Here is a 27,275-nt window from a genome sequence, read left to right on the forward strand (position 1 = left end):
AACATAATAGCATTATCAGAGTCAAACATTCCCAGGCTAACTGACTATGGTGTGTGCTCTGCAATGTTCCCGAGCTCCTCTTTTGAAAACCGAGTACCTGAAACCAAAACTGAAAACCGTAAGCACGAAGCTTAGTGAGGTCCCCCAATCTACCACATACCACACAAAACATATAAAGCACATATTGGGCCTTGCCCACTGCATCGGACCGAAGTCCGGACTAACTGGGGGCCTTGCCCCCCTGCATCGGACCGAAGTCCGGAAACTGACTGGGACCTTGTCCCCTGCATCGGACCGAAGTCCGGACTAACTGGGGCCTTGCCCCCTGCATCGGACCGAAGTCCGGGCTAACTGGGACCTTGTCCCCTGCATCGGACCGAAGTCCGGACTAACTGGGGCCTTGCCCCCTGCATCGGACCGAAGTCTGGGCTAACTGGGACCTTGTCCCCTGCATCGGACCGAAGTCCGGGCTAACTGGGACCTTGTCCCCTGCATCGGACCGAAGTCCGGGCTAACTGGGACCTTGTCCCCTGCATCGGACCGAAGTCCGGGCTAACTGGGACCTTGTCCCCTGCATCGGACCGAAGTCCGGGCTAACTGGGGCCTTGCCCCCTGCATCGGACCGAAGTCCGGGCTAACTGAACAGAACATAACATAAACATATCAACTAGCATGAACACGCGTATACTGCATACTACATCGGGCCGTAGCCTGGAACACATAATACATAAATCCTGTCCGAGCCACGAAGGCATCAAACATACTGACTACTGCTTCAGATCAAAATCCGAAAACTACTGCTAGCTAAACGGGCCGGCATTGTGGCCTTAGACCCGTTCCTACTGGAAGGAAACTCACCTGAAACTGCTGAACTGATGCTGCTAATCCTCTTGACTGCTACTTGACTTCTGACTCCGAACTGCTGCTCCACTAACTCTTCGAGCTTCAAAAGCCAATATAACACTTAGTCCAACTGACCTCCAAAAGTCACTAGGTCAACTCTGGTCAAGGTCAAAGTCCTGGTCAATGTCAACCTTCCAGGTCAACCCTACTCGCCGAGTCTACCTACTGACTCGCCTAGTTCATAAGCTCAGGGTCTTTCTTATTCGCGACCCGACTCGCCGAGTCAGTCCATGACTCGCCGAGTCCACTAGTTCCAAGTCCTGTCTTGACCAACTCGCTGAGTCACCACCCGACTCACTGATTCGAGTCTCAACTCAAAGGGTTTAGGGTTTCGCGATCTGACTCGCCGAGTCCAAGAACAGACTCGCCGAGTCCAAGACAATCTTCAACCAACCCGTCGAGTTGTTCATCCAACTCGCCGAGTCCATGCCTAACTTCAACCGACTCGACGAGCTGTTCATCCTACTCGTCGAGTTCCTCCTCATCTTCAAGCTACTCGCCGAGTCCACTCGAAGGACTCGCCGAGTCTATCCAGTCCTCAATCCATGCAGTGGCTTTTCGAGCCAAACAGAACTTCCAACTCATAGATCCATACTTCTAGGGCCTATTTCCCACGTAAAGTGGCAAACTTTACGTGTAGATTGAGAGATCTATGCTCAAAACACACTAAACTAGGGTTTATGGCAAACATGCTTCTTCAACATACCAAGGGCTGATACTTTAGGGGATTCAAGACCAAAACCAACATGGATCTGAGGTAGCAACCCCAGATCTAAACCTCCAACCCGAATTGGTTACAAAACATACCAATAATGACCAAAACTCACACATAAGAATAGATCTAGATGCAAAAAGGGAGTCCAATCAACAGCTTATTACCTCCAATGATCTGAAATGTCTTCTCAATCTCGGATCTACAGTCCCTTCTTGCTCTTCCAAGGCTTTTCTTCCTTCTCCAAGCTTATAGTGCTCTCTTTGATGCAAGATCTAGCTCAAAAACGGATATGGTGGCTAGGGTTGATGTTCTGGGGGGTAAAGAGGCACTAAAGGAACCCTAGGAAAGAGATTGAGACGCTTAAATAGGCTCCAAGTCCCGGATTTAGGGTTTTCCTCGTTCAGACCCAACTCGTCGAGTCTCCTTGGCCGACTCGCCGAGTCGGTCGCTAACACATCAACCCGGATCCCGCTCGGACTCGCCGAGTCCCTCCATGGACTCGCCGAGTCTCCCCTAAACTTGAGGTTTTCTTTCTTTTCTTGGCTTTCCAAACTTTGGGGTGTTACATATACTGTTGGTTTTATAATAAGGTATTTAAAAATGAAATTTTTGGCATGTATTTTTGGGATGTTACATCAAGATCCCCGAGCTCAATCTTTGTTGTCTTACTTTTGTGATGTAAGATCTAAAATTTGTCTCACAAAATAACAAATTATCATACCCTTTCGCTTCAACAACTAACGGATGAAAATTTTTGTTTAATGGAATTCCAACATAATCATTCAACTCAAGTCTTCTCTTAGCATATGAATCCATTTTCTTATGTGATCGTCGAAAACGAGATATTTTGGGACTTAAAGCATGGTTATGTTCAAGAAAAACATGAGAGATAGTGCATCTTCTATCACCATATGCAATTACACAAATTTTTACTTTACACTTTGTTTTAGAAGACTTTTGATATGGTTTGTTTGTCTTAGAGCATACACTATGGGAACAAATTTTCTTGTTATGGCTGACGTGCCAAGGCTACAAGACGTTGTAACGGGGAAACAACCCCCCCCCCCCCCCTTTTTTTCTCGTTATAGCTCGTTAAGAGTGTATCTCGTTGGCATCACAACCGGAAGAAACGAGTTAAATTTGACCGTTTGATCCTTGACCGACCGTTGTCAACGGGTCAGTTTAAAAAAAATAACTATTAAAAAAATTATTTATCCTATAAATACCTACCATTTTACAAATATTTTCACACAATTTCTCTCTTTCTCTCTATAATTTCAATTATTTTCAAAAAAAATTATGGATCCTTTCGACTTGTCCGATGATTTCGATGACGATATATTCTTCAAGATAATGTATCGTTATGACACTAACGAGCTGCTACAACTAGACCCATCTCTGCTACTAACAAGACGTTCGATGTTAAACAGAAATCACGAGGAAGGACACAGACATCTATATTGTTGGCGAAAGCTATAGTAGAAGAAGATAAGCCTTAAATATTTAATATTTTGTGTAGATAATTGTTGTAGTTTTTTCAGATCCTAGAGTTATGGCTAGGCAATTGGTAGGTTGGTAGAAATCTCTTGTATAAATATGTATCTCCTGTAACCTAATTAATATATGAAAAACAGAAGACTCTTCCACCAATCTCTTGTATTCGTTTTCACATGGTATCAGAGCATACCTAATTCATTCGAATAATCTTTCGAAACCCTCGAAACCATACCGAATTCGTAGAACATGGGTGACAAAGGAAGCACTTCAAACCCTCCTCAAGTCATCGTTCACACAGATGTACCGTTTCCCACTGGAGGAGTCATTCTCGATGACTCAAATTTTCCCCTATGGTCGCAACTAATGGAGATGAGAATCAGAGCTCGAAACAAATCTAGCAACATCACGGGCAAACCAACGAAACCCATAGAAGGAGAAAAGGAGATTGAAACCTGGCTGCTCGAAAATAACAAAGTCAAAAGATGGTTGATTGATTCGATGTTCCCATCGCTCATTCACCGGTTCATACGTCTCCAGACTGCAACTAAAATATGTGAAGTTGTATCCCAAACCTTCTACGATGGGTCTGATGATACTCAATTGTTTGAATTGAACAGGAGATCATTCAACACGCGACAAATGGGACGTCCTCTGCCAACATACTACAACGAACTCATAAGCATCTTTCAAGAGATTGATGCTCGTTTAACTACTCAGGAAGAAACTGTGGGTGAAGCTGTATATGCAAACAAAGCCATGTCACGATTTCGGGTCCATATTTTTCTGGTAGGATTGGACTCAGAATTCAACCAGGCACGAAGTGAAGTACTAAGAAAGGATCCACCACTGAGTTTGGAAGCATGTTATGCCTACATATGAAAGGATCAGAATCAGAGACAAACCATGGAAGAAAAGGTATGTGAGCCTGATGGTATGGTACATCTGGTTACTCAAAATCGGCCTAAAAAAGGAAGAACCTCAAACACACAAAAACACACTCTCATGTACCCACTGTGGCGAAGATGGACATTCCAAACTAAAATACTACGAGATTATCGTTTACCCAGATTGGTGGTACTTTACAAAGAAGCCAAGGAAGAAAATCAGTCAAGCCACGATTGCCACTACAACCTCTGCTAACGAAACGAATATCCCAGTTGCTGCTCACACATCCACTAGTATGTACCCACATACTTTTAGAAAGAATGATAATTGGATTATAGATACAGGAGCCACTGATCACATGGTTAATGATTCGTCTAAGTTAGCGACTTCACATGTTCCAAAACAACAAAAAATACATACTGCAAATGGTGATGTGGCACATGTAACTGGTGAAGGCCTAGTGAGATTGACGAGGTCTATGGATCTCAATAAAGTCCTTGTGGTTCCATCCTTATCCTCAAATTTATTATCAGTTAGTCAGATTACAGAAGCTTTGAATGATTACATGATTTTTTGGCCGGATGAATGTGTATTTCAGGATATAGTGACTCATCGGATTCTTGGCATTGGTACTAGACGTGGGCGGTTGTACTATCTTGAAGAGAACCATGAAGGTCAAGCTTTGAATACTGGAGTGAAGCAAGCAAATAAATCCACGGCATGGTCGTGGTACAGGAGATTAGGGCATTTGTCCTTTACTTATCTTAGGAAGTTGAAACCTAGTTTATTTTAAAATGTAATGGATCATGAGTTTAAGTGTGGTGTGTGTGAGCTAAGCCAAAATCAAACAGATCTCGTATGTTTCTAGTGATAATAAATCTTCTATTCCATTTATCGTAATCCACTCTAATGTATGGGGACTCGTTAAAGTTCGTACACCAAATGGTGCCCAATACTTTGTTACTTTTATTGACAAATGCACAAGAATGATTTGGGTATCTATTCTAACTACTAAAGATGAGGTTTATCAAGCTTTTCAAGAATTGCATCATATTGTGAAAACCCTATACCAAAAAGAAATCTGAGTACTTCAATCGGATAACGGAGGCGAGTACATAAACCACAGGATGCAATAATTCTGTAAAGAAAATAATATCTGACATTAAACCTCATGTGCAAAAACACCTCAGCAAAATGGCTTAGCCGAGAGAAGGAATAGACAAATACTCGAAATTGTAAGAGCCTCCTTGTTTGACATGAAAGTACCACATAAATTCTAGGGAGAAGCAGTTCGATCGACAACTTACCTAATGAATAGAACACCGTCGAGTGTTATTGAATTTAAAACTCCATTAGGAAAGTTGCAAGAGCTCACGAATTTTCCTATACATAACGGAATGGAACCTCGGGTATTTGGGTGCAGTGTGTATGTTCACCACAATATTGGTAAACTTGAACCGCGATCTGTTAAGTGCATGTTTATTGGATACGTAGAAAAAAAAGGATATAGGTGTTACGATCCCAAGACTGGTACGGTGCATGTAACGCTGAATGTTGCATTCCATGAGTCTGAACCCTACTTTGGAGATGTGTCTCCGCGTCAGGGGGAGAGTATAGATGAAGCGAAAACTCTTCAAAGAAGGGTAGACATAGATGAGCTCATCATGATAGATACTCCAGGAGAAATACTAATCGAAACTCCATCAGGAGAAACCCTAATCGAAGAAGAAGAGGAAATTATGCAAGATAGTACAACCACCACTATGCCAGAACCGACCACCACCATGCCAGAACCGTCGCACCACCACGAAGAGTTTCAAGAAGACACTAATGATAACGAATTTTTTGTTGATAATGTTGTGCAGGAAACCGAAGATGAAAGGGATTCAAGATTGGTTCCTCGTGTCAATAGAGGAGTACCAATGAAATAGTATGAACCTGATGTGAGAGCAAAGTCAAAGTACCCAATCAACAACTTTTTTTCACAACAGAAATTAGCAAGTTCACATGCCCTGATGGTGAAGGAATTGTCAACTGTCGCTATCCCTACGAGCATACAAGAAGCCTTAAAAGATCCCAATTGGAAAACAACCGTGAACAACGAGATGGAGGCATTACAAAAAAAAAACGATACGTGGGACCTGGTGGAACTCCCTCCAGGAAAAAAGACTGTGGGATGCAGATTTATATTCACGATAAAACTTAATGGAAAAAGGAACATAGATCGGTATAAAGCACGACTTGTGGCGAAGGGTTATACGCAGAAATACGACATTGATTACGGGGATACATTTGCACCGGTCGCAAAAATGAACACGATCAGAATATTAATATCAATTGCAGCAAATGAGGATTGGGCACTTAAGCAATTTGATGTAAAAAAATGCCTTCCTAAATGGGTGTTTGGAAGATGAAGTGTATATGGATTTGCCTCCGGGAATAAACTACAACGGGAAAGTGTGTAAGCTCAAGAAAGCCTTATATGGTTTGAAACAGTCACCTCGGGCGTGGTTTGGACGCTTTTCTAATTTTATGAAGAAAATATGGTATAAACAGAGTGATGCCGATCACACTCTATTTGTGAAAAACATCGGGAAGATTACAACCTTAATTGTGTATGTGGATGATATGGTGTCACCGGAAACAACTCAGATGAAATAAACAAATTTCAGTCACTTCTAGAGAGGGAGTTTGAGCTTAAGGACCTCGGGCCACTAAAGTACTTCCTTAGGATCGAAGTAGAAAGGTCTAAAAATGGAATCTCTATGTGTCAAAGAAAGTATGTTCTAGATCTTCTCACTGAAACTAGCATGTTGGACTGTAAGCCAGTAGACATACCAATCGAAGTTAATCACAAACTCTCTAGCTCATCAGAACAAGTCCCGACAAATAAAGAAAGGTACCAAAGGCTAGTTGGGAAGTTAATTTATTTATCTCATACGAGATCGGATATTGCCTATACAGTAAGTGTAGTTACTGTAACGCCCGTGTTTCCAGGCTAGGCATTAATGATGATGTAATAGTCTAGGTTAACCTTTGTAACCCATTTTGAAATAATAAGAATGTATTATTTGAGTATTATGTGATTTATGCCTAATTGTTGTGACTTAATTGACTTAAGGATAATTTAAGTGTTAAAAATAAAATGTTAGATAAACCCGATATCTATGAAGGAAGTTGTAATGGTCGTGACGAGGTTTCCGAATATATATAGAATGCCGAAATCTGAGTTATAACGAAGAAGTTATGACATGTTGAAGTTTCGCGACACTACGTAACGTAAATAGTGAATTTACGTTATAGTGATATTTAGCCTTAGTGATATAAACGGAAGTTGTAGAGTTCGTTAAACCGAGAGCGTGCATAAAAACAACGTCTAAATCCTACTTCGTATGAGGAAGTTAATATTTTTCTAAGTTTCGACTTAGCAGTATGCAGCCCGAAACTCAAATATGAGATCGAGTGGTTTTTAGCCGAAACAATCTAAACGAGAATCGAAGATCTCATCAATAGTAGTCCAACGGAAGAAAGACAGACGAAAACGAACATCAGATGAAGAAGTTATGAATTTCTAACGGAGTTTTCTTGTCCCGGCCTACAAAAAATAAATAATAAAAATAAAGTCAAAATTAGCCGACGGAATCTAAACGAAAGTGGTAGAGTATAGTCTCACCAACGCGTGGTATAAAGAGTGTCGAAAACGGAGCTCGTATGCGGAAGTTACACAATTTTGAAGTTTGATTTTCAGGTTACGCCCAGCGTACGAGGAGGTACGCCCATCGTACCCGTATGCATGAACCGACATGGGCGACGTTGACCTGACCCAACACTCGAGTGCCTCGGGTCCATAAGCAGTGATGTATTCGGTCTGATCTGCTTAGTACGCCTAGCGTACCCGATGTACGCCCAACGTACTGCTTGTAGAGGGAGTAGGCCCCGCGTACTCTGAGATTACACCCAGCGTAATCCGATGCTCAGCACCCTATAAATAGATGTCGTGGGCTGCTGAGTTTTAGTGCTCAAATTCTTCTCTCTCACTCGTTATTGCCTCATTTTGCGTGCAAGTTATACCCCGAAGCCCCGGTATCATTCCCGAGACCCGAAGCAAGTCTCGAAGCCCCAAGGATCCCGAGAAGTAAAGTTTCCGAGCCGAAACTCTACCCGCGAGAAGCCAGGTTTTCAAGAAAGCATCTCGGTTTCACCGAAGAATACTACTCTTAGATCCGTAGTGTTGTCTGATCATCTTCTGATCAAGTGAGTGCATAGTCTCTTTCATATACATGATTTAATACAAGTATCGATTAAATGTATTAGGTATATGTTTTATGTGAGCGTATTATTGTTATCTTCTAAACGCATAGATATGATTTATTCTCTATTAAATACGTGTTATGTGTATATGTATCATCTGTTATTTGGATTGAGTGTGAATGAACATGCAATACAGGTTTTAAACTATGTATAAAACAAGTATATTTTATCTACAAATATGTTGGGTAGAACATGGATAGATAGTGATGTGTGATGAAATAAAAATGATGAGAGGCCTCGATATTATTGTTAATCTAGTCATCTAGCGGAGTATGGATGACGACCACGTACTCTTTCTAGACTGTCCAGTGGAACACTGGCAGGTTCATAACCTGTAGGTGTTGTGAACGATGTGTTCATCGGTGTACTCTATCCCCCTCATGGTTGCCTTTAGGACATCTATTGTTGAGGAAACCCCTTTGCAATAATGTCCGTCCTGATGAAAATCCTAAATTAGGTCCCTTGTAATAGTTGTTGTCATAGGGACGTAAAGTGAGGATAACAGGAATGGGTAATCGGGTTATTGTTGGTTGGTGAAATTAAATATAATTATTTATTGTGGGTTGAACACCCTATATGCTCAACAGGCTCCCAAGCCTGACCCACTCAGTTTTATTTGTATTACAGGTAGTGGCGCGAGAGCATAAGATGGATGAATCATCAAGTTATTTTGTTTATAGGCCAGTAGTTGTATATAACTGTTGTAAGGCTTATAATATGTCGTTTATGCTTTTGGTCTGTATCGGAACATGACATCCCGAGTTTTGTTATATATGAAAATACATTTCTTTAAGGAATGCTTTGATAAATTTTATTTATCATATTTTGTTTTGGGAACAAATTCCGCAGCTCTTTTAAATCAAATGATTATTCTGAAAATTATTTTAAAATGATAAATTAAATCGGTCTTTTCTGACCGTGATTTTGGGGATGTCACAGTTGGTATCAGAGCATTAGTTTAGGCTAACTAGGAATTTGTAGGATTTCTAGACTTAAACTTAGAATGCTAAGTGTAAATTGTGATATGAGTGTCTGTCATATTTTAGACACAAGCACTAGTTTATTTTAGGAAAGTTGCCTAAAATGATTTTATGTGCTAAATGTTATATGTTTGCTATATATGATATTATTTGTTTGGATCTATGGTTTGTTGCCAATCGGATCTGGAAACCTCATGTGTTTAGGATTCTAAGCGTATGACGACGGTATTAGAACTAACATGTAAACGTTTCGGAGTGATTTTAGGGATGTCACAGTTAGCCGGTTTATGCAATCACCAAGTGAAGACCATATGAATGCGATGTATCGAATTTGGAAGTACCTCAAGTCTTCTCCAGGAAAAGGCTTGCTTTTGGAAAAAATAAAGGCAGTGGTGTATTTGGTTACTTAGATGCAGACTGGGTAGGAGATCGAAATGATGGGAAATCTACATCTAGTTACTTCACGTTTGTTGGCAGAAATCTTACCACATGGCGAAGTAAGAAACAAAAGGTAGTGGTGAGGTCAAGTGCTAAGGCAGAATTTAGAGGGATGGTACATGGTATTTGTGAGTTGCTTTGGATCAAGAGGATTCTATGTGATCTTGGAATTGAACAAAGGTTTCCAATGAAGTTGTATTGCGACAATGAAGCTGCGATGAAGATTGCAACCAATTCGGTGCAACATGACAGGACGAAGCATGTTGAGATTGATAGACATTTCATAAAGGATCATTTAGAGAGAAAGACTATAGAGCTTCCACACGTTGCCTCAAGTGACCAACTAGCAGATATACTAACTAAAGCGGTGTGTGGAAGATCATTCCATTGCTCTCTTAGCAAGCTGAGAATGTTAGACATACATTCTCCATCTTTAGGGGGAGTGTTGGTGAGAGCTATACAAGAAGAAGATAAGTCTTGCATATTTAATATTTTGTGTAGATAATTGTTGTAGTTTTTTCAGATCCTAGAGTTACGGCTAGGCTATTGGTAGGTTGGTAGAAATCTCTTGTATAAATATGTATCTCTTGTAACCTAATTAATATATGAAAAACGAAAGACTCTTCCACCAATCTCTTGTATTCGTTTTCACATATATCGCGATTACTTTGCGGATAATTGTGTATACCGGTCGAAGGACTTCAAAAGAAGATTTCGTTTTGGAATGTGTTCCTACGGATCGCCAACGTCTTGGAAAGCCGGTATAATTTCTTTAATCTTAATACATACTTACTATACTTTTATACAAAATAAATACAAATGTACTACATGTTTCTTTAATTTTAATACAAATGTACTATATTTTAACTGTAGTTAATTTATGTTTTAGGTATGAATTTTTTCAATTGAGATATGATGTTAGAGGCAGAATAGGGTTTACAATGTTGCAGAAATGTGTTGCGACCATTCGTTTGATGGCTATGGGGGAGTTACCCGACACCATGGACGACTATATGAGAATGTCCGAAAGAACCGCAATGGAGAGTTTGTATACATTGTCAAGAGGTGTTGTATGATTTGCAAGAATTGTATGCGGAAACCTTCGTTGCATGATTTGCAAGTATTGTATGCAGCGCATGAAGAATGCCATGGGTTTCCCGAAATGATTGGAAGCATTGATTGTACACACTGGAAATGGAAAATTTGTCCAGTAGCATGGAAAGGGAAATACGCAAGTGGTCATCACGGATCACCTTCGTTGGTTTTAGAGGCTATTGCTTCCCAAGATTTATGGATTTGACATGCATTTTTTGACGTCAACGGAATATCAGTCGCCAATATTCGATGATCTTTTGAATGAAAAGGCCCCGGATGCTCCTTTCACAGTGAATGAAAACGAATACAAATTTGGGTATTACGTTATAGATGGAATATATCCTCAGTATTCCACATTCGTGAAGACATTCTGACACCCGGTTGAAGAAAGAGACAAATTATTCAAGAGAAGACAAGAAAGAACACGTAAGGATGTGGAACGTGTTTTTAGAGTACTAAAGGCGAAGTGGCACATAGTTGAACATGCGGCACGACCATTGGACTTAGAAACTCTACGATATATCATGTATGCATGTATCATAATGCATAACATGGTAGTAGAAGATAAATGACGAAATATTGCACACTATATCCCAATGGAGCCAGACACGTTCGATTTCAACCGGGAGCAATAGAGTTTTTGCATAGAGTCGTTGACATTCAAGACGCAAATAAACACAAATAACTTTGAGAGGACTTGGCGGATTATATCTTCCACAGTAATGATAACGAATAGCAGTTTTTAGGATGTTATGTGTAATTTAAATTCTATGTTAGTTTTTTAAACATTATGTTTTATTTATATATTATGTTTTATTTAAACTTATAGTTGTTTTAATTAAAAAAAAGAAACTAAAAAAATAGAAATTACGAAATAGAAAAAATTTGATGTTATAACATGCTCTTAATATGGTGACCATTTCCCCACTTGATATTATAACACCATTACTTATGTGGCATGTGATGTGGCACCAATTTGGTGCCATAACTAGTTGTCAACACCCAATGCTTTTACGCACATAGACACCTCCACTGGCACAGCCGGGTGAATAGTATGTTGTAGCACTATAATCTTTTGTTCTTGTACTAGTTTTTTGTACACCAAATCAAATTTGGTATGCATATGTTGCCTAGATCAAAGATTTTACTAACAATACACCAACGATTTTATTAACAATAAAGCAGCAGAACCTACTAGCGGGAATAAAAAAGAAATTACCTGATAGTTGTTGCTGTCTTTAGACTTAAGATTTGGAGGCTTGAAGGTGGCGCGCTGATGGAATGGAGAAGTAATCGGATATGGAGCTTACGCAAGATTAAATGGAATGGTGGAATTACATGGTGCACGTACTGACCTTATATTGATCTTTTTTTTATTTTTCTTTTTTTTTTAATTATCTTATTAAGGGTATTTTAAGGATATCAAATAAAATTAGATGAAATGGTGGAACGGTAAGTATTAGTATATTTTTAATAGATAGAATATTTGTAGGAAAAAAAAAGCAGCAGCCAATTTAATTTCTCGTGTGCGTGTAATGTGTTCTGCATTCAAAACCGCCGGCATTTTTAATTACTACCGGTGGAACGTTTTGAAAATAAGCTGCCCAATTTGGGATTAAAAATTAAAATTAATGCTATACAATTATTCGGAAAATAAGACATTTTCTTCTCATATGTTTGGTAATTTACATTTACAAGAGTTGTCGAGAGATCGAACTTAACTACAAACCCGATTCAATGCGTCCAAGACGCAGCATAATCGGGTAGCAAACTTAACATGTACACGAAGGACAACATCCCTCATCAAAACGAAATTACAGGAAAGAAATTTGAAATCAAAAACAAAAAATAAAAGAGATCGCAATTTAACTTCTTCAAAAACTCATGAGTTTCTGCATCTTACGCTTTTGCTGAACATTTATGGGTCCACTGAAAAAGGCTTTTGGAGAAGAAATCATTTTATTTTCACTCGGTTGTCTTGAGTGCCCATTCTTGATCATCTTCTTCTGCTTCATGGTCGTGTTCTCGAGTGTTCCATCAATGGTAGGAATCATGTACCAAGCAATCGAAGTGCATATAATCGCCAAAGATCTTCCGAAAAATGTTAAGAAAACCAAGACCAAAATAAAAAACAAAGGTAAATTATAGGAAGGCATCCACCACTCCTCTAACTTCCTTTTCAAATTCAACTTCCATTGGTCAACCCTAATCATCTTCGTACATCGATCAATCGATGGTTTCACATCTTCTGTTTCTTGGGCTTTGATCGTACCATTAGTGACAGCTCCAGGAGTCTTTGAAGTCTGATGATGATCCAAAGTTGTAGCTCTCAAAAGTGTCGAAGTTTTGGTGTCTTTCACGTTATTTTCCTTGTGATGATCTTTGTCATGTTTCTTTGGATCTCTTAACCTCACAATAATGGGCTTCACATCGTTGGAGTTTGAGTACACAAACCGAACAAAGGAGATGTACTGTGATCCCTTTTGGGTGAAGATCTTCTGCTTAATGTCATCAAGATCAGCCAAGAGAGCTTCAAATTTGTCGAGCCCACGATCTGAATACGGGTTCTTGTTTTCTTTGTTCCTTCTGCAACAAAATCTGTGTCTTCTTGTTTTTCTTAAAGGTGTGGGAGGGTATGGCCAAAGAACTTCGAAATCCTCTTCTTTCTGATCTTTGAAGGAACCACAGATGAAGGACATGGATGTTTTCTTGTTTTCAAATTTTGGGTGTTTATGTGCATGTGTTTTTCTTGAGGTTTCGAGATGAGTTTAATGGTAGCTTTTTAGACTTTTGCCACAAGTCTAAATTTGTCAAGCGAAGAGTTGATAAGAAGGATTTGATGGATATGTCGGAATAGTCAAAGGATATAATTGGAATTTTAGGTGCTTTGAGGAAGCTTCTAAATGAGTGCACGACTTTCGGGGGAAGTGGTAAACCTTAAATCCTCCTTAATATAATCGTGTAGGTCACTTGCAAAAAAAATAAATAAAGGATATTGATTGTTGAAGTAAAAAAAAAAAAATCACGGAGGATATATAAATTGAAAGAGTAAATTACAAAAGTGGTTTTTGTGATTGGTAGACAATTATATCGAAAACTAAGAGAGCTTTTAATCACTGTTAACTTATTTGATTGTCAGGTCTCTTGTCTCTAACTATAAATATGTATATCATAGGTTTTAAAATATCGACTTCAAAAATCAAAATCATGTTTTGCGAAAGAAAGATACATCATTTCTACATGCGATTTACTTATTATATTACTGGTACTAGGTGTGAGACCCGTGTATTACACGGGTTTATTAAAATAAAAATATAATATAAATATTTAAACATTAAATATTTTATAAAATAATACTTTTACATAGCATAATGTAATTTTTTGGAACATTCATAAAAGAAATCAGATATTCTTTAGAGCGTTTATGGGACTTTATTATCAAATTAATAGAATGATTCTCTTTCCTTATATGAAATTTTATTTTAAAAAAATAGAAATTCCCAAAAAATGACAAGTGGAAAATAATAATTCTAAAACTTCTACAAAATTACATGTGGCAAAACTATTGAGAATTTGACAAGTGGAAAAAAAACTTTCATTTATTAAAGAGGATAATATAAAATAAGTTTAGAGTTAAAAGCATATCAGATTCAATTTTTTATTTTACGTGCGTGTCAATCTATACACCCGTCAATTATTTTACCTGCTCTATATAAAATAACATATTTTTTAAAATATTTGACAAATAGTTATATATGGTCAATAGTTTATCATTTTATAGTATTTGAACTTATCGTCCAAGTGATAATATTTTAAATGTTACTCGTTTGAGTCTTATTTTTTGTTTGATATTTTTTAGCAGATTTTTTTATTGAATAGTAGTGATTTTAAAGTTCTTATGTGAATATTGTGCGAATATTGAAAATGAGCCGTAAATATATATATATATTTTTTTTGTATATATAAGCAAAATTTATCAGTATTCCAATAAGATTCGAAACCTAATAGAATATCACTAGTTATATTAGTGATTAGGATAAAAAAAAGAATAAAATTGTTCATTTACAAATAATCAACTGATAATAATTGTAACCATGACAGAAGTCACCTGATTCCAATGGATTAACGACGTGTTAGTGGCACACACCCAACACCTAAGCTATCAATTACGTGCTATGGTGGTGCTATAGCATTTTGCGGTGGTCAAGAACCACTATTTTCAGTTTAACGTTTTCGATTCGTGGTACCGCTATTTACAGCGTTATTCACCGCTATTTACCGCAATAATCATAACCGCTATATTTTCGTTCATATTTTTGGCCTTTTTTTGGCCTCCTATGGAGCCGAGGTTCCGACACGCTTTGTGGTTTTAATGATCTTACTACACTTTCATTTTAAAAAGCCCAAACAACTAAAATAATTAAAAGCATTCAAAGCAACTACGTCTACCGACAACTCTCTTTCTCATTTTTTTTTGTACTGATGACGACTTGAGCTATTACGATCAGACTCCATTAATGTTTTTTTGTAAATTGACTCATACCTATGAGGCTATGATTCGGGACTTAACTCCCTAAATCAACCACGACCTACTAAATACGATATCGAACTCATGCAATGTGGTTAAACTCTATTTGACATTTTGACACCACCTAGTTTTCATATTACTATAATAGAATATTATATGACTTGTTAGGTATGATGATATTAATTCTATGTAGAATTATAGTATTGGTACTCAAATATATAAAATATAATATGAAATTATAAAGTATATGTAATATTAAAAAACCGTTATACCACCATGATAACTACGATCTCAAATAACAGCATATGACCGCTATTGAAATTTTGACCGCGATAGTTGTATAGCCCAACACTTCCTATCGTTGGCCACAATAGTTACAAACAAAACATTAATTGAAAGAATCGTTTTTTTTAGAGAGCAATTTAAATCTAAAAAAATAAAAATATGATTTTGATGGTGTTTATGATCATGATTTGTGTTATTTTGAAATACATGAACCACCACATTTTTAACAACCTAGTGAAAAGAAGTCATAATGAACATAGGAACATTTTTGGCTTTTATCTAAGATTGGAAGTAAGAATATTGGTCCTATTAATTGATCCTATTGATGTGATGACTCGCTAAAGAAATGTTTGAACTTGTTGTAATTCTAACCACTGAGTAGATGTTTTGGATTATTAAAATCGTTAAAATAACAATGTTAATGGCAATAGTTTATAACCAATTTAACCATTTTATTAGATAACTATGTTCATAATAATGGTCTTTTTTATAAAAATGAAATATAATAAAATATAAAATCCTTTCGTCATTTCATAATTCCTTTTCAACAATATTATGAAAATATTGCATGTACTCTACCAAAATTATAACAAACAAATACAATGTTTGCGGTGTATGTGTCCAACTTTCTCTCTATCAATTTCTATGTAGCCCCTAAATCTTTTTACCCTTTTAGAAAGTAGCGAAAATTCGTAAAGAACTAGAAAGGTTACCCCTGTTACGCGGGGTAGAAGCTTTCAATATTGTTTCCGAATCGATAAATATGACAGACGTAGAAAGTGCAAGGATGAAAAGCCCGGAGTTTGCCCCTGACCGTTTTTTCATGTTTTTATAAAAAAATGTAAAAGTTTTGACTGCAAGGATCAGAAGTTTCAAAACGGTTAAAAAATTAAAGGGGTAGGAATTAACAAATTTTTAGAAAGGGATGAGATTAAAATACATAACTTGCCCCAAATTAACATACTTAACATACAAATCAACTCAGAACTCATATACAATAACTTATGGATTAAACCATAATCAGTTTTGGAAACAGAAAGATGAGACAGATAAGATTGGAGAAGAGTTTATCGTCTTTTAAAAACACAGTAGACAAGAACAACATTGTCGACCTGAGGAACAAAGCATGAAAAAAGGTATGAAATCGCCTGGAAAATGCAGCAATAGCCTATCCCACCCCCCCCCCCCCCCCCCCCCCAACACACACACACACACACACCCCTTGTCGGAGCTGCTTCCTCCCAACTACGCCACCACCGTAGTGCCGCCGTCGCAACCCATTCATGCATTCTCTAAACTAAAGCCTTCATTTCAGATTTTGCTTTTGCATAGATGTTTCATTTCTCTTTGACATTTTAACAAACACATGGCAGGCAAAAAGAAAAGCTATTGATTTCCATATGTGTGGCTTGTTTTAGATTTCCAGAAATCAGTAGAGAGGAAGCTTACAAATCTAATAACAAATGTACTGCCTCCGCTAAGTCACCAAGCTGAAAGAGAATGCCAATGTGTCCGACCATGTCAACACTTCAAGCAAAGCTTCAGGATCATCTTTATATGCTGCTCATAGAGTTCTTGATCAACCATAGAATAGAAACTATGGAGAAATAATCTAGACAATAGAAAAATAATCCAAGCGATAGAGAAATTCTTCACTAGTTGATGCTGTCGTGCAAAGAAGCCAACCACCGTATCCATCTCTATCCAGCTCTGATCAGCAAGTTATAGTCACGGTTGTTTCTGGGTCCACCTTCAAGAAGAAGTTTTCTTGCCACTTTTGAGCTGTTTTTTTGCAACATCATTGAATTAACCTTAATCGTCCAACACCGTCTTCAGCCACCGGATATGGCAAAGTGATGTTAATTTTATGAGAAGGTTTGTATCCAAATGAAGCAGCTCCATCACAAAATTGTAGTGACCAGTTAACAGCTGCTAACTCGATTGGAGATGCATACTACCATTGATCACTAGTGCTTTCCCACCTTAATAGGAAATATGAAGGAACACACAGAGAGAGAGAGAGAGAGAAAAGAGAGAGACCCTCTTTTATTTATAAATATAAAAATTATTAATTTAAAAAAATTTGAAAGAAAATAGAAAATAAATTTATCAAGGGCATAATAGTCATTTTAAATTTTGAAGGGACTAAAAACGCAACGAAATTAGTTCAAAAAGACCACAAAGCCAAAAAATCATGGCTTTGACTAAACCCCGATGCATATCACACGGACCATTTTAAAAATTTTGTCTGATTCAAAATAAGAGTTACACAAATGGGGAATCGAACCCTTTGGCAAAAACGAGAAGATAATGCGCGCCCCTATCCAACTAAACCAAATGTTTTTTTTTTAAATTTCAGATAATATATATATATATATATATATATATATATATATATATAGAAATAGAAATCCAGGGCCTTATTTTTTTTATTTCAGGGCCCTGTAAGGCCGCCCACCTTGCACTTCTTAGACAAGACGGTATGGGCATTGTGCATGCTCGTTGTGCTGAGGTGGCATGCCTTAACGGTGTCGTGACGAGGGGGAACACCGCCTCCTACTCGTTTTTGCTCATCGAGAGTGCAACTCGTTGGCGTCACGACCGGATGAAACGCACAAAATTTAAACGTTTGAAAAACGTTCCCTTGCAACGGTATTAAAAAAAAATTAACTGTTAAAAAAACCATTTACCGTATAAATACCTACCATTTTATAAAAAATTCCACACAATTTCTCTTCTTCTCTCTACATACTTTCAATTATCTTCAAAAAAAATATGGACCCTTTCGACTCATTCGATGATTCAGGTGACGATATTTTTTTCAGGATGATGTATCATTATTACACTACCGATTTGCTACAACCAGACCCAACCCCACTACTAACAATAGGTGCGATGTTAAACAAAAATCGCGAAGAAGGACATGAACATCTATATCGCAATTACTTTGCAGATAATTGTGTATACGAATCGAAGGACTTCAAAATAAGACTTCGTTTGAGTAAGAATGTGTTCCTACGGATCGTCAACGCCTTGGAAAGTCGGTATTGCTTCTTTACTATACGTTTATACAAAATAAATAAAAATCTAGTACATGTTTCTTTAATTTTACAACATATGCAATATATTGATAAACTGTAGTTAATTTATGTTTAGGTATGAATTTTTTCAATTGAGATATGATGCTAGAGGTAGACGAGGGTTTAAGGTGTTGCAGAAATGTGTTGTGGCCATTCGTTTGATGGCTATGGACGAGTCACCTGACACCATGGACAACTATATGAGAATATCCAAAAGAACTGCAAGGGAGAGTTTGTATACATTGTCAAGGGGTGTTGTCGAAACATTTGGAGATGTGTATTTGCGGAAACCTTCGTTGCATGATTTGCAAGAATTGTATGCGGCGCATGAAGAACGCCATGAGTTTCCCGGAATGATCGGAAGCATTGATTGCACACACTGGAAATGGAAAAATTGCCCGATAACATGGAAAGGGCAATATGCAAGTGGTCATCACGGATCACCTTCGTCGGTTTTAGAGGCTGTTGCTTCTCAAGATTTATGGATTTGACATGCATTTTTTGGGGTTGCGGGTTCCAACAACGACGTCAACATTCTTGATCAGTCGCCAATATTCAACGATCTTTTAAATGGAAAGACCCTGGATGCTCCTTTCACGGTGAATGGAAACGAATACAAATATGGGTATTACCTTACAAATGGAATATATGTTGGTTATTTTCATAACCAAAACGTAAAACGCGGAAGCATAATATGAAGATCTTTAATCTCGAATCTAATTAAAAGAAAACTTAAACATAAAAGAATGATTACATACCTTTTCCATTGAGATTTTCGGATCTAGAGACTAGGAAGAGCTTTCCAGTTGATCTCAATAACTCTCTCTAAAATCCCTCAGCAATGAACCATACGAATTTCTTAGTGTATTTTCGTGTGTTTTGATTTGCTTTTCATCACATGTATATATAGATGGATATAAACCCTAATGTGAGAGATGGAAGGGATCTTGAGGATCTTGAGTCAAACCGGGAACTCAACCCATATGGTAAGTAAATATTCTATAAATCGGTCCATCAACAATTTATATTCTTACCATAATAAATTGATTTCATGATAACATTACATATATATGAAGTGGTCCCATGATTATCTAACAATATATTCTCAATATTCCACATTCGTGAAGGCATTCCGCCACCCGATTGAAGAACGAGACAATTTTTTTAAGAGAAAACAAGAAGGAGCACGTAAGGATGTGGAACGTGCTTTTGGAGTGATGAAGGCGAAGTGGCATATAGTTGAACATGCAGCACGATCATTGGATTTAGAAACTCTACGATATATCATGTATGCATGTATCATAATGCATAACATGGTAGTAGAAGATAAAGGGTGAAATATTGCACATTATATCTCAACGGAGCCTAGACACGTTCAGTTTCAACCAAGAACAACAGAGCATTTGCATCAAGTTGTTGACATTCAGGACGCAAATAAACACAGCAGTGTTGTAAAAATCCCGACTAGGTCCCGATTAATCCCTAGGCGCTACTCGACCGATTAGAGGGCGCCAAGCGATTAATCTCTGCATACACAATGAGTGAAACAGTAGAACTCGATGAAATTTTAACACTTTGAAGAAGTTATATCTCAATAGAAACTATTTAAGGTATGATTAGTCTTTTATTAATCATAATAACCTATTTTGTTATGATACTAGGGGTATTTATGAACTTTTATATGATATTAGTCATATTTAATTTTTTTAAATTCAACAAATTAGCAATTAATGGTCCCCGATTAATCATCCGAATAATCTCCGTCTAGCCGATTAATCCCTTAACCCCAGTCCACCGACTAGCTAACGTCAAACGATTTTTACAACCTTGGAACACAGACAATTTCGAGAGGACTTGGCGGATTATATCTTCTATATAACAATAACGATAACGAATAGCGTTTAGTTTTTAAGAAAATGTTTTTTTAACGAATAGCGTTGTATTGTTTTTTTGGAATTTGGATGTTATGTGTAATTTAATTTATATGTTAATTTTAATCTTTGAAAATTGTTTTTATTATATGTTATTTATAATTTTTAAAGATTATGTTTTATTTATTATGTTATATTTAAAAAGTATTTGTCTAAATTAAAAAAAAATCGAATAAAATAAATAAATTATAAAATAGAAAAAAGTTGGTGTTATAACAAGATGCAACATGGTGATCATTTCCCCACTTGGTGTTATAACATCATTGGTAATATGTCATATGAAGTGGCACCAAAATGGTATTACACCTAGTTGCACACAATCAATACTCTTAAGGGTCGACCTGGCATTAGCATCAAGCTCTTAGTTGTTTTGATTACGAAAAACCGATTAACTAACATTGAAAATAAAATAATTAAAAATGAAAGTAACTAGTTTATTGATATAATAATATTGTTCTAACTCAAGACATGACAAAAAACAAGTAGACAATGAATCAATAATAATGCAATATTACTTATAGTTTGACGTAATTAGCTTTGGAACTAGATCGTATTCAATGTAAATAGATTTTTGTAAAATATGTACAAATTATGAACTTAAAATAGAAACAAAAATCTCACATACAAACAAATTGCGCATGTCCTAGTTCTCGTTGTTAATTTGTTATCATCATTGCACTTATCAATTGGCATCTTAATTGTATTGTTGGATGATGTTATTTAAAAGTTTCATAATTGCCAACAGTAATTTATTGTCCCACGAACATGTTCTACGACCCCCAAGCATTTTATATATTACACAACTAAAACTAGATTGAGCTATTATTAAAGAATGTTTTATCTTGTTAGAACAACAATATTCAAAATTTTGTGATTTCAACAAACGCATATTTTTCGTCATATTCATTGGTGACGGCTTGCAAAAGCTTGACCACTTTAAGATAGGTTTAATTTAGTTATACTTTAATTTTAAATGTTGAGCGAGTCATCGCTAAATATAAAATTATTATGAATGTATTTCAGTATTTCTTTTTTTAAATCACCGAATACATGATAATAGACATTAGACAACAAGTGTTAAACAAGTGCGAATGTAAGGTTATGATGACATCAGTGATTATGTCATCACAATTTTTTTAAGCGGTTATTTAGCCCCAACTTCTTTCGGTATCGGAACGGACTGAAATTCTCACCTGAAATAGATCAACGAACAAAACTCATTGTCTTTCAAACATTCATAATCATTAAGGGGGCGGAAATTCATATTTTTTGGGTCCAATTTGATTCTTCAGTTGTGCTATTCAATATATATTTTATTTTCCTTACTTAAAAATCAGTTTTGTTATAACAAATTGTCACTTTTTTCGCATATGAATATTTTAATGATATATACCAAAATTAAAATCAAAGTTTTGATATACTATTAGACCAACCACGTCCCATCACATTATAAGGTCAAGAGTCTTGGATTGAGAAAAAGATGTTCCCATATCAGACCGTAGTTAACCATTTGTTTCAAAGAAATTCTACTTCTTCCTTCTCCCCAATCATTCTGATCCCAGGTCATCAATTGCTAGCAATAACCATTAAACTTTAATGTCTTACAAAATGGAACATTTTTAGTTGGAATCTGTTGGGTGTTATTTTAAAGGTTGGTTCTATAACCATTTAATATATAACTAGTATTTTGTCTACCGTTTGTGTCTACATGTAATTTGAATTTAAAGATTATATTGATAAAAACTAAATACTATTGTATTTGTTGGTAAATAAATATAAAAGATTAGTACTAGTGACAAAATTATCGATGGATGGAATAAAACACGAAAGTTTAGAAAGTCTGATGGATAAAAATGATGTTTTACAAAGTTCAAAGTGGATGAGTGAAATGACATTTGTAAAATATTATTTTTAAAAGACTAAATTGCACAAATGGTCCCTATGGTTTGCTTAAAATTGCCATTTTTGTTCAAAAAGGTTTGGACTAGCACCACAGGTCCAAAATTTTCATTTTGTTGTTAGTTTGGTCCTATTTGTTTTGAACTTTTTCATAATGAAAATTTTGCCCTTAGTTTTTTATTTATTTAAATATTTTTCTGTTTAAAAAAAAATAAAAAAATTGGATTTTCTATTTTACTTTTATAAAGAATAAAAATAAATAAATAAAATATACAATCTCTCTCTCTCTCTCTCTCTCTCTCTCAATTGATCTTCCTAAGCAAATCTTCATATTAGATCAAATATATAATCCAAATGGGGCTTATCTTCAAGAAAAAAAAATCATCTTCATTATTTTCGTTCAGTTTTCACCTTCATCAGTTCACCAGGTCTGAAACTCTCCCTCCTTCATCCGATAGACAAGACTTCAACAAACTCTACCACAGGAAATCAAAAACACAAACCCATGGATCAAAACCCATTCAAACCCATAAATCAAATCCACAAATCAAACATATAAAACCAAACTAGAAATCAAACCGATATAGTGGATGATGATACAGGTGAAGAGAAATCGAGAAGAAGAAAGGAGGATGGTGCCGACGATATACCGTGGTGGTGTTGTAGCAGCATTGCAGTGAAGAGAGATTGGGGAAGAGGTGGTTTCTGACGATGGGAAGAAGAAAGGTGGATGAAGGTGGTTTTTGAACTTCTTCCATCGACCTCCTTCTTCTCTTACAAACCCATAACATGTTCTGAATCCCACCCTTCCATGCGTTGATTCATTACGAGTTCATCATCTACATGTACGCTTTACTTTTTTTGCAATCCCTATGTGTAATTTCCATTGGTTTACACTAAAAGACTTCAAAAATCACCCCCTTTCCCCTTTGATTTTGGGTTTCAGGTCTAAATGAGAAGCGTACAGGGAATCAGAGATGGGGATGTGGTTTTTGTGCGCCCATTGAAAAAACCCACACACATGAGGGTTTTTGTGTGTCGTTGATTAAATCACACACACATGAGGAAAGGAGGATTACCATTGTACGATTAAGCTTACCATTCTACGAAGTAAGAAGGTGTAGAAACCCTAGAATTGGCGTCGGCAGCGAAGAAGGCGCTCCAACTCAGATTTCTGCAGATGAAGAGCCTTCAATCTTCTGATTTGTCTTCGATCTTCTGATTCGTCTTACCACCTCCCTATTATCAGATGTGTAAGAGAGATGGCGCTCCAACTTAGATGCGTGGCGGATAACGGTGGTGTTAGCGTTTATAAGAGAATGGAAGAAGATGGGGTTGTGGATTTTAGGAGAGAGAGAGAGAGAGAGAGAGAGAGAGAGAGAAAAAAGAAAGATATTGTATATTTTATTTATTTATTTTTATTCCTTTATAAAAAAAATTATAAAAGTAAAATAGAAAATGCAATTTTTTTATTTTTCTTTTAAAAAAAATATTTAAATAAGGAAAAAGTTAAGGACAAAATCGTCATTATGAAAATGTTCAAAACAAATTGGACCAAACTAGCAACAAAATGAAAACTTTGGACCTGTGGTGCTAGTCCATACCTTTTTGGACCAAAGTGACAATTTTGAGCAAACCATATGGACCATTTGTGCAGTTTAGTCTTTTTAAAAGTTAAAGAGTGTCAATCTGTGGAAACATCTATTCACATTGGTTAATAATATATTTTTTTTTGTTATTTAGAAAAAAAAATTATTAGAGGATAAATGTATTATATTTTCAAAAATTTATTATGTTTTGTCAAAATACTTGTTAAAGAATTAAATATTAACAAATAAATTAATTAAAATTTGAGTAAATTACACGATTTGTTCCTGGTCCAAGTATCAAATTGCACGTTTAGTCTTTATTTTCAAAAATTAACCCGAACCGTTATAAGTTTAAATATTGCACGCTTTGTTCCTGACATACCTGAAATGATTGTATTGTCTTTTTTTTATTATTATTTATAATAATATAAAAAAATTAAAAGGGTCCATTAACACTAATCTCTTGCCCTACCATCATCACAAACAATCCATCTTACTTCTCTTCAACCCCTCTTTCTCCTTCCCCACTTTCTCTGGAAATCCATTGAAGAATGGAAGCTTGGAACCTCAACATAAATTTGGACCATTAAGACCGCAACGCTTTCCGACGGTGAAGTATTGTCTTAAAATTCCGACCATATGTCGTTCACCATCTTGAGTGAACCACTATCGACAGCACTACCAAAAAAGAAAATACCACTGACACTTGAAAACCATCGTCCGCGCAACATCTCCGCAAGTTATTTCTACACAACTTCGTCTCCACAAGCTCCCTCTACAAACCGTTAACGATTGTTTCCATTGATCTACACATCGTTTCTTATCCACACCTGTAACAACCCTAAACCAACATAAAATTTTCTATTTTTAAAATCATCAAATCGATACATCATGTGTCTCAAAGTCAGTCACAATACAATGTATCAAAATCATCATAGTAAAATAGTAGTAATCGGTGCGAAAAATCATCAGGGGAATAATGTTGTGCAGTCAAATCGGGTTCTTCCCTTTAGAACTGGAAGTACCTGAAAACATTCTAACACACAAACCGTATGTAACGTCCCAAAAATCTATGACAAAAAATTTCATTCATTTTTTTGTTGTTGTAATAATACCATTAACCAATAATCATCCAAAAATACATCATGATCAAATAAGGTGGAAAATCATGGTGCATGTGATGCGATCATCCTGAGCTCTTCCCATTTGAACCGAAAGTACCTGAAACATAAACTGAAAACCTAAAGCACAAAGTTTAGTGAGTTCCCCAAAATACCGCATACCATACATATACGTCAGTTCAAGTTTGTATCGGGTCTATTTCACCCCCGAGTCTATTTCAACTCACATGTTAGCTCAAGGTTGTACCTGGTCTATTTCACCCCCGAGTCTATTTCAAATCATTCGGTATTTTTCAATCGTACGAGTCTATTCTACCCCACATACATATAGAAAACAGACATGCATGCATACAAAAAAAAGTCACAAAGACAACAAACACATATAAACCTTAGTATCATATAGTATAATGGGCAAACTCACTTTGACCTACTGATTTACAAATAGATGCTCGGCATGCTGAACTGGAGAATCCCCGCACTAATCAATCAAATAATACCCTAATTAATAATTAAGTCATAAACCATAATAGGTAATCTAAGTCATTAAACTTGACTCCTAGGGTAAAAGGCCATTTTACCTTTCCACTTAATTGGACCAAATAACCGTGGCCCAAACCCAAAAGCACCTAAAGCCCAAAATGGCCCAACCCTTCTAAACCCACAGTTGGGAGTACGCTGAGTGTACCCAACTCGTATGCCATGCGTACTCACACCGACCAGAATACAGGGTTCGAATCCATTACGTCCAATGTACATAGAAGTACACTCGGCGTATTGGTTTGTGAACCAATCCTCATATGATTGGCTTAATCCCTTAAGACCCTTTCGCCTAAACTTCAGATCTACTCCACAACAAGTTCTTAATCCATAAATTCAGAAGCTTTAAGTTTATGCATGGCTTAATAATCCCTAAACCCAATTTTAACAACTTAACCTCATGAAATGGTCATCAACCCTTGCATGGTTGAGTTAAACCTATAAAGCTACCATTTTTTAGCACACAGTACCTCATAAACACTGTAACACCTCGGTTTTCAGGTAATTTTCAAATTCATCTCTTAGTTTTAAGTATGTCATTTTGGACCTTGGATTGTAAGGATGTAGCCCTAAGAAGCCTTAGTAAATGGTAATTTTGGGAGTAGAAGTTGTACGTTAAGCGTACATGTGAGTATGTTAAGCGTATTAGGGCACGCCCTAATATGCTGGGCGTACACATACGTACGATGGGCATACTTATGTCTGAGTGAAACCCTAATTTTAGGGTTTGTGGGGTGTAACACCGTAAAAATTAAAACAATTTTTCGCATTTTCAAAACACATTTATTAATAAAATGTCATTGTATCATATCCTTGTTTCACAAAACATCCCCCAAGATCGAAATACATAAAATCCCATGTGTGTGTATAAATCATGTCGGCGCCTTCCCGCGGTCATCACTGGTACCTGAAACACATAACACGTAACACTGTAAGCATACAGCTTAGTGAGTTCCCCAAAATACCACTCTAACACATTTTAGCCACTCGAGGCTATAACTCTGTTTGACCCTCTGGTCAATGTGTCTCAGTGGGACCCTCTAGTCCCCACTCTCTGTGGGCCCTCTGGCCCTAACTCTGTGGACCAAAAGGTCCTAACTCTATGGACCCACTGGTCCTAGCTTTGTAAACTCTGAATCATGCATATCACATATCACAACAATTATCATACATAAATAGCATGCAAATACACTGGCACATAGCTCTAAAATATACTGTCACATAACCCTGTTACCACTCTAGGTAAAGTATAGTGAGAAGACTCACCTCTGGTATCTCGGTAAATCTCATTCTCGGTAAACGCTGGCCTAGCCTTCGCCTAATCATATGAAATAAATACCCTATTTAATATAACTCTCAAAGGCTAGACTATGTCCTCTTATGACACTCTCAAAAGGGTAAAGACCATTTTACCCCTCTCATAACTCAAAAGGCCCCACAATAGACCATACCCTAAAAGTCAACCAAAGCCTCTCAGAATC

The 27,275-nt window shown here is 36.7% G+C and overlaps 3 protein-coding genes across 3 annotated transcripts; 2 read left to right on the forward strand and 1 right to left on the reverse strand.

Annotated features, from left to right (window-relative positions):
* The first annotated feature begins 3,361 nt into the window (after positions 1-3,361).
* On the forward strand, positions 3,362-3,994 carry LOC145053078 (uncharacterized). Its single transcript, XM_079001055.1, has one exon. The coding sequence runs from the start codon at positions 3,362-3,364 to the stop codon at positions 3,992-3,994; it is 633 nt and encodes a 210-aa protein (XP_078857181.1).
* Positions 3,995-12,439: 8,445 nt separating this feature from the next.
* Positions 12,440-13,642, reverse strand: LOC145080047 (uncharacterized). The gene has a single exon (XM_079023145.1). It carries the CDS (start codon positions 13,521-13,523, stop codon positions 12,699-12,701), a length of 825 nt encoding a protein of 274 aa, XP_078879271.1. The 5' UTR covers positions 13,524-13,642; the 3' UTR covers positions 12,440-12,698.
* A 4,770-nt stretch (positions 13,643-18,412) lies between these two features.
* Positions 18,413-19,208, forward strand: LOC145053096 (uncharacterized). Its single transcript, XM_079001078.1, has 2 exons — positions 18,413-18,681; positions 18,794-19,208. The coding sequence occupies exons 1-2, from the start codon at positions 18,413-18,415 to the stop codon at positions 19,206-19,208; spliced, it is 684 nt and encodes a 227-aa protein (XP_078857204.1).
* The last annotated feature ends 8,067 nt before the right edge of the window (positions 19,209-27,275 follow it).

This window comes from Lactuca serriola, chromosome 1 (assembly GCF_051521515.1).
Source record: "Lactuca serriola cultivar US96UC23 chromosome 1, Lser_US96UC23_V15, whole genome shotgun sequence".
Classification (NCBI taxonomy): domain Eukaryota; kingdom Viridiplantae; phylum Streptophyta; class Magnoliopsida; order Asterales; family Asteraceae; genus Lactuca; species Lactuca serriola.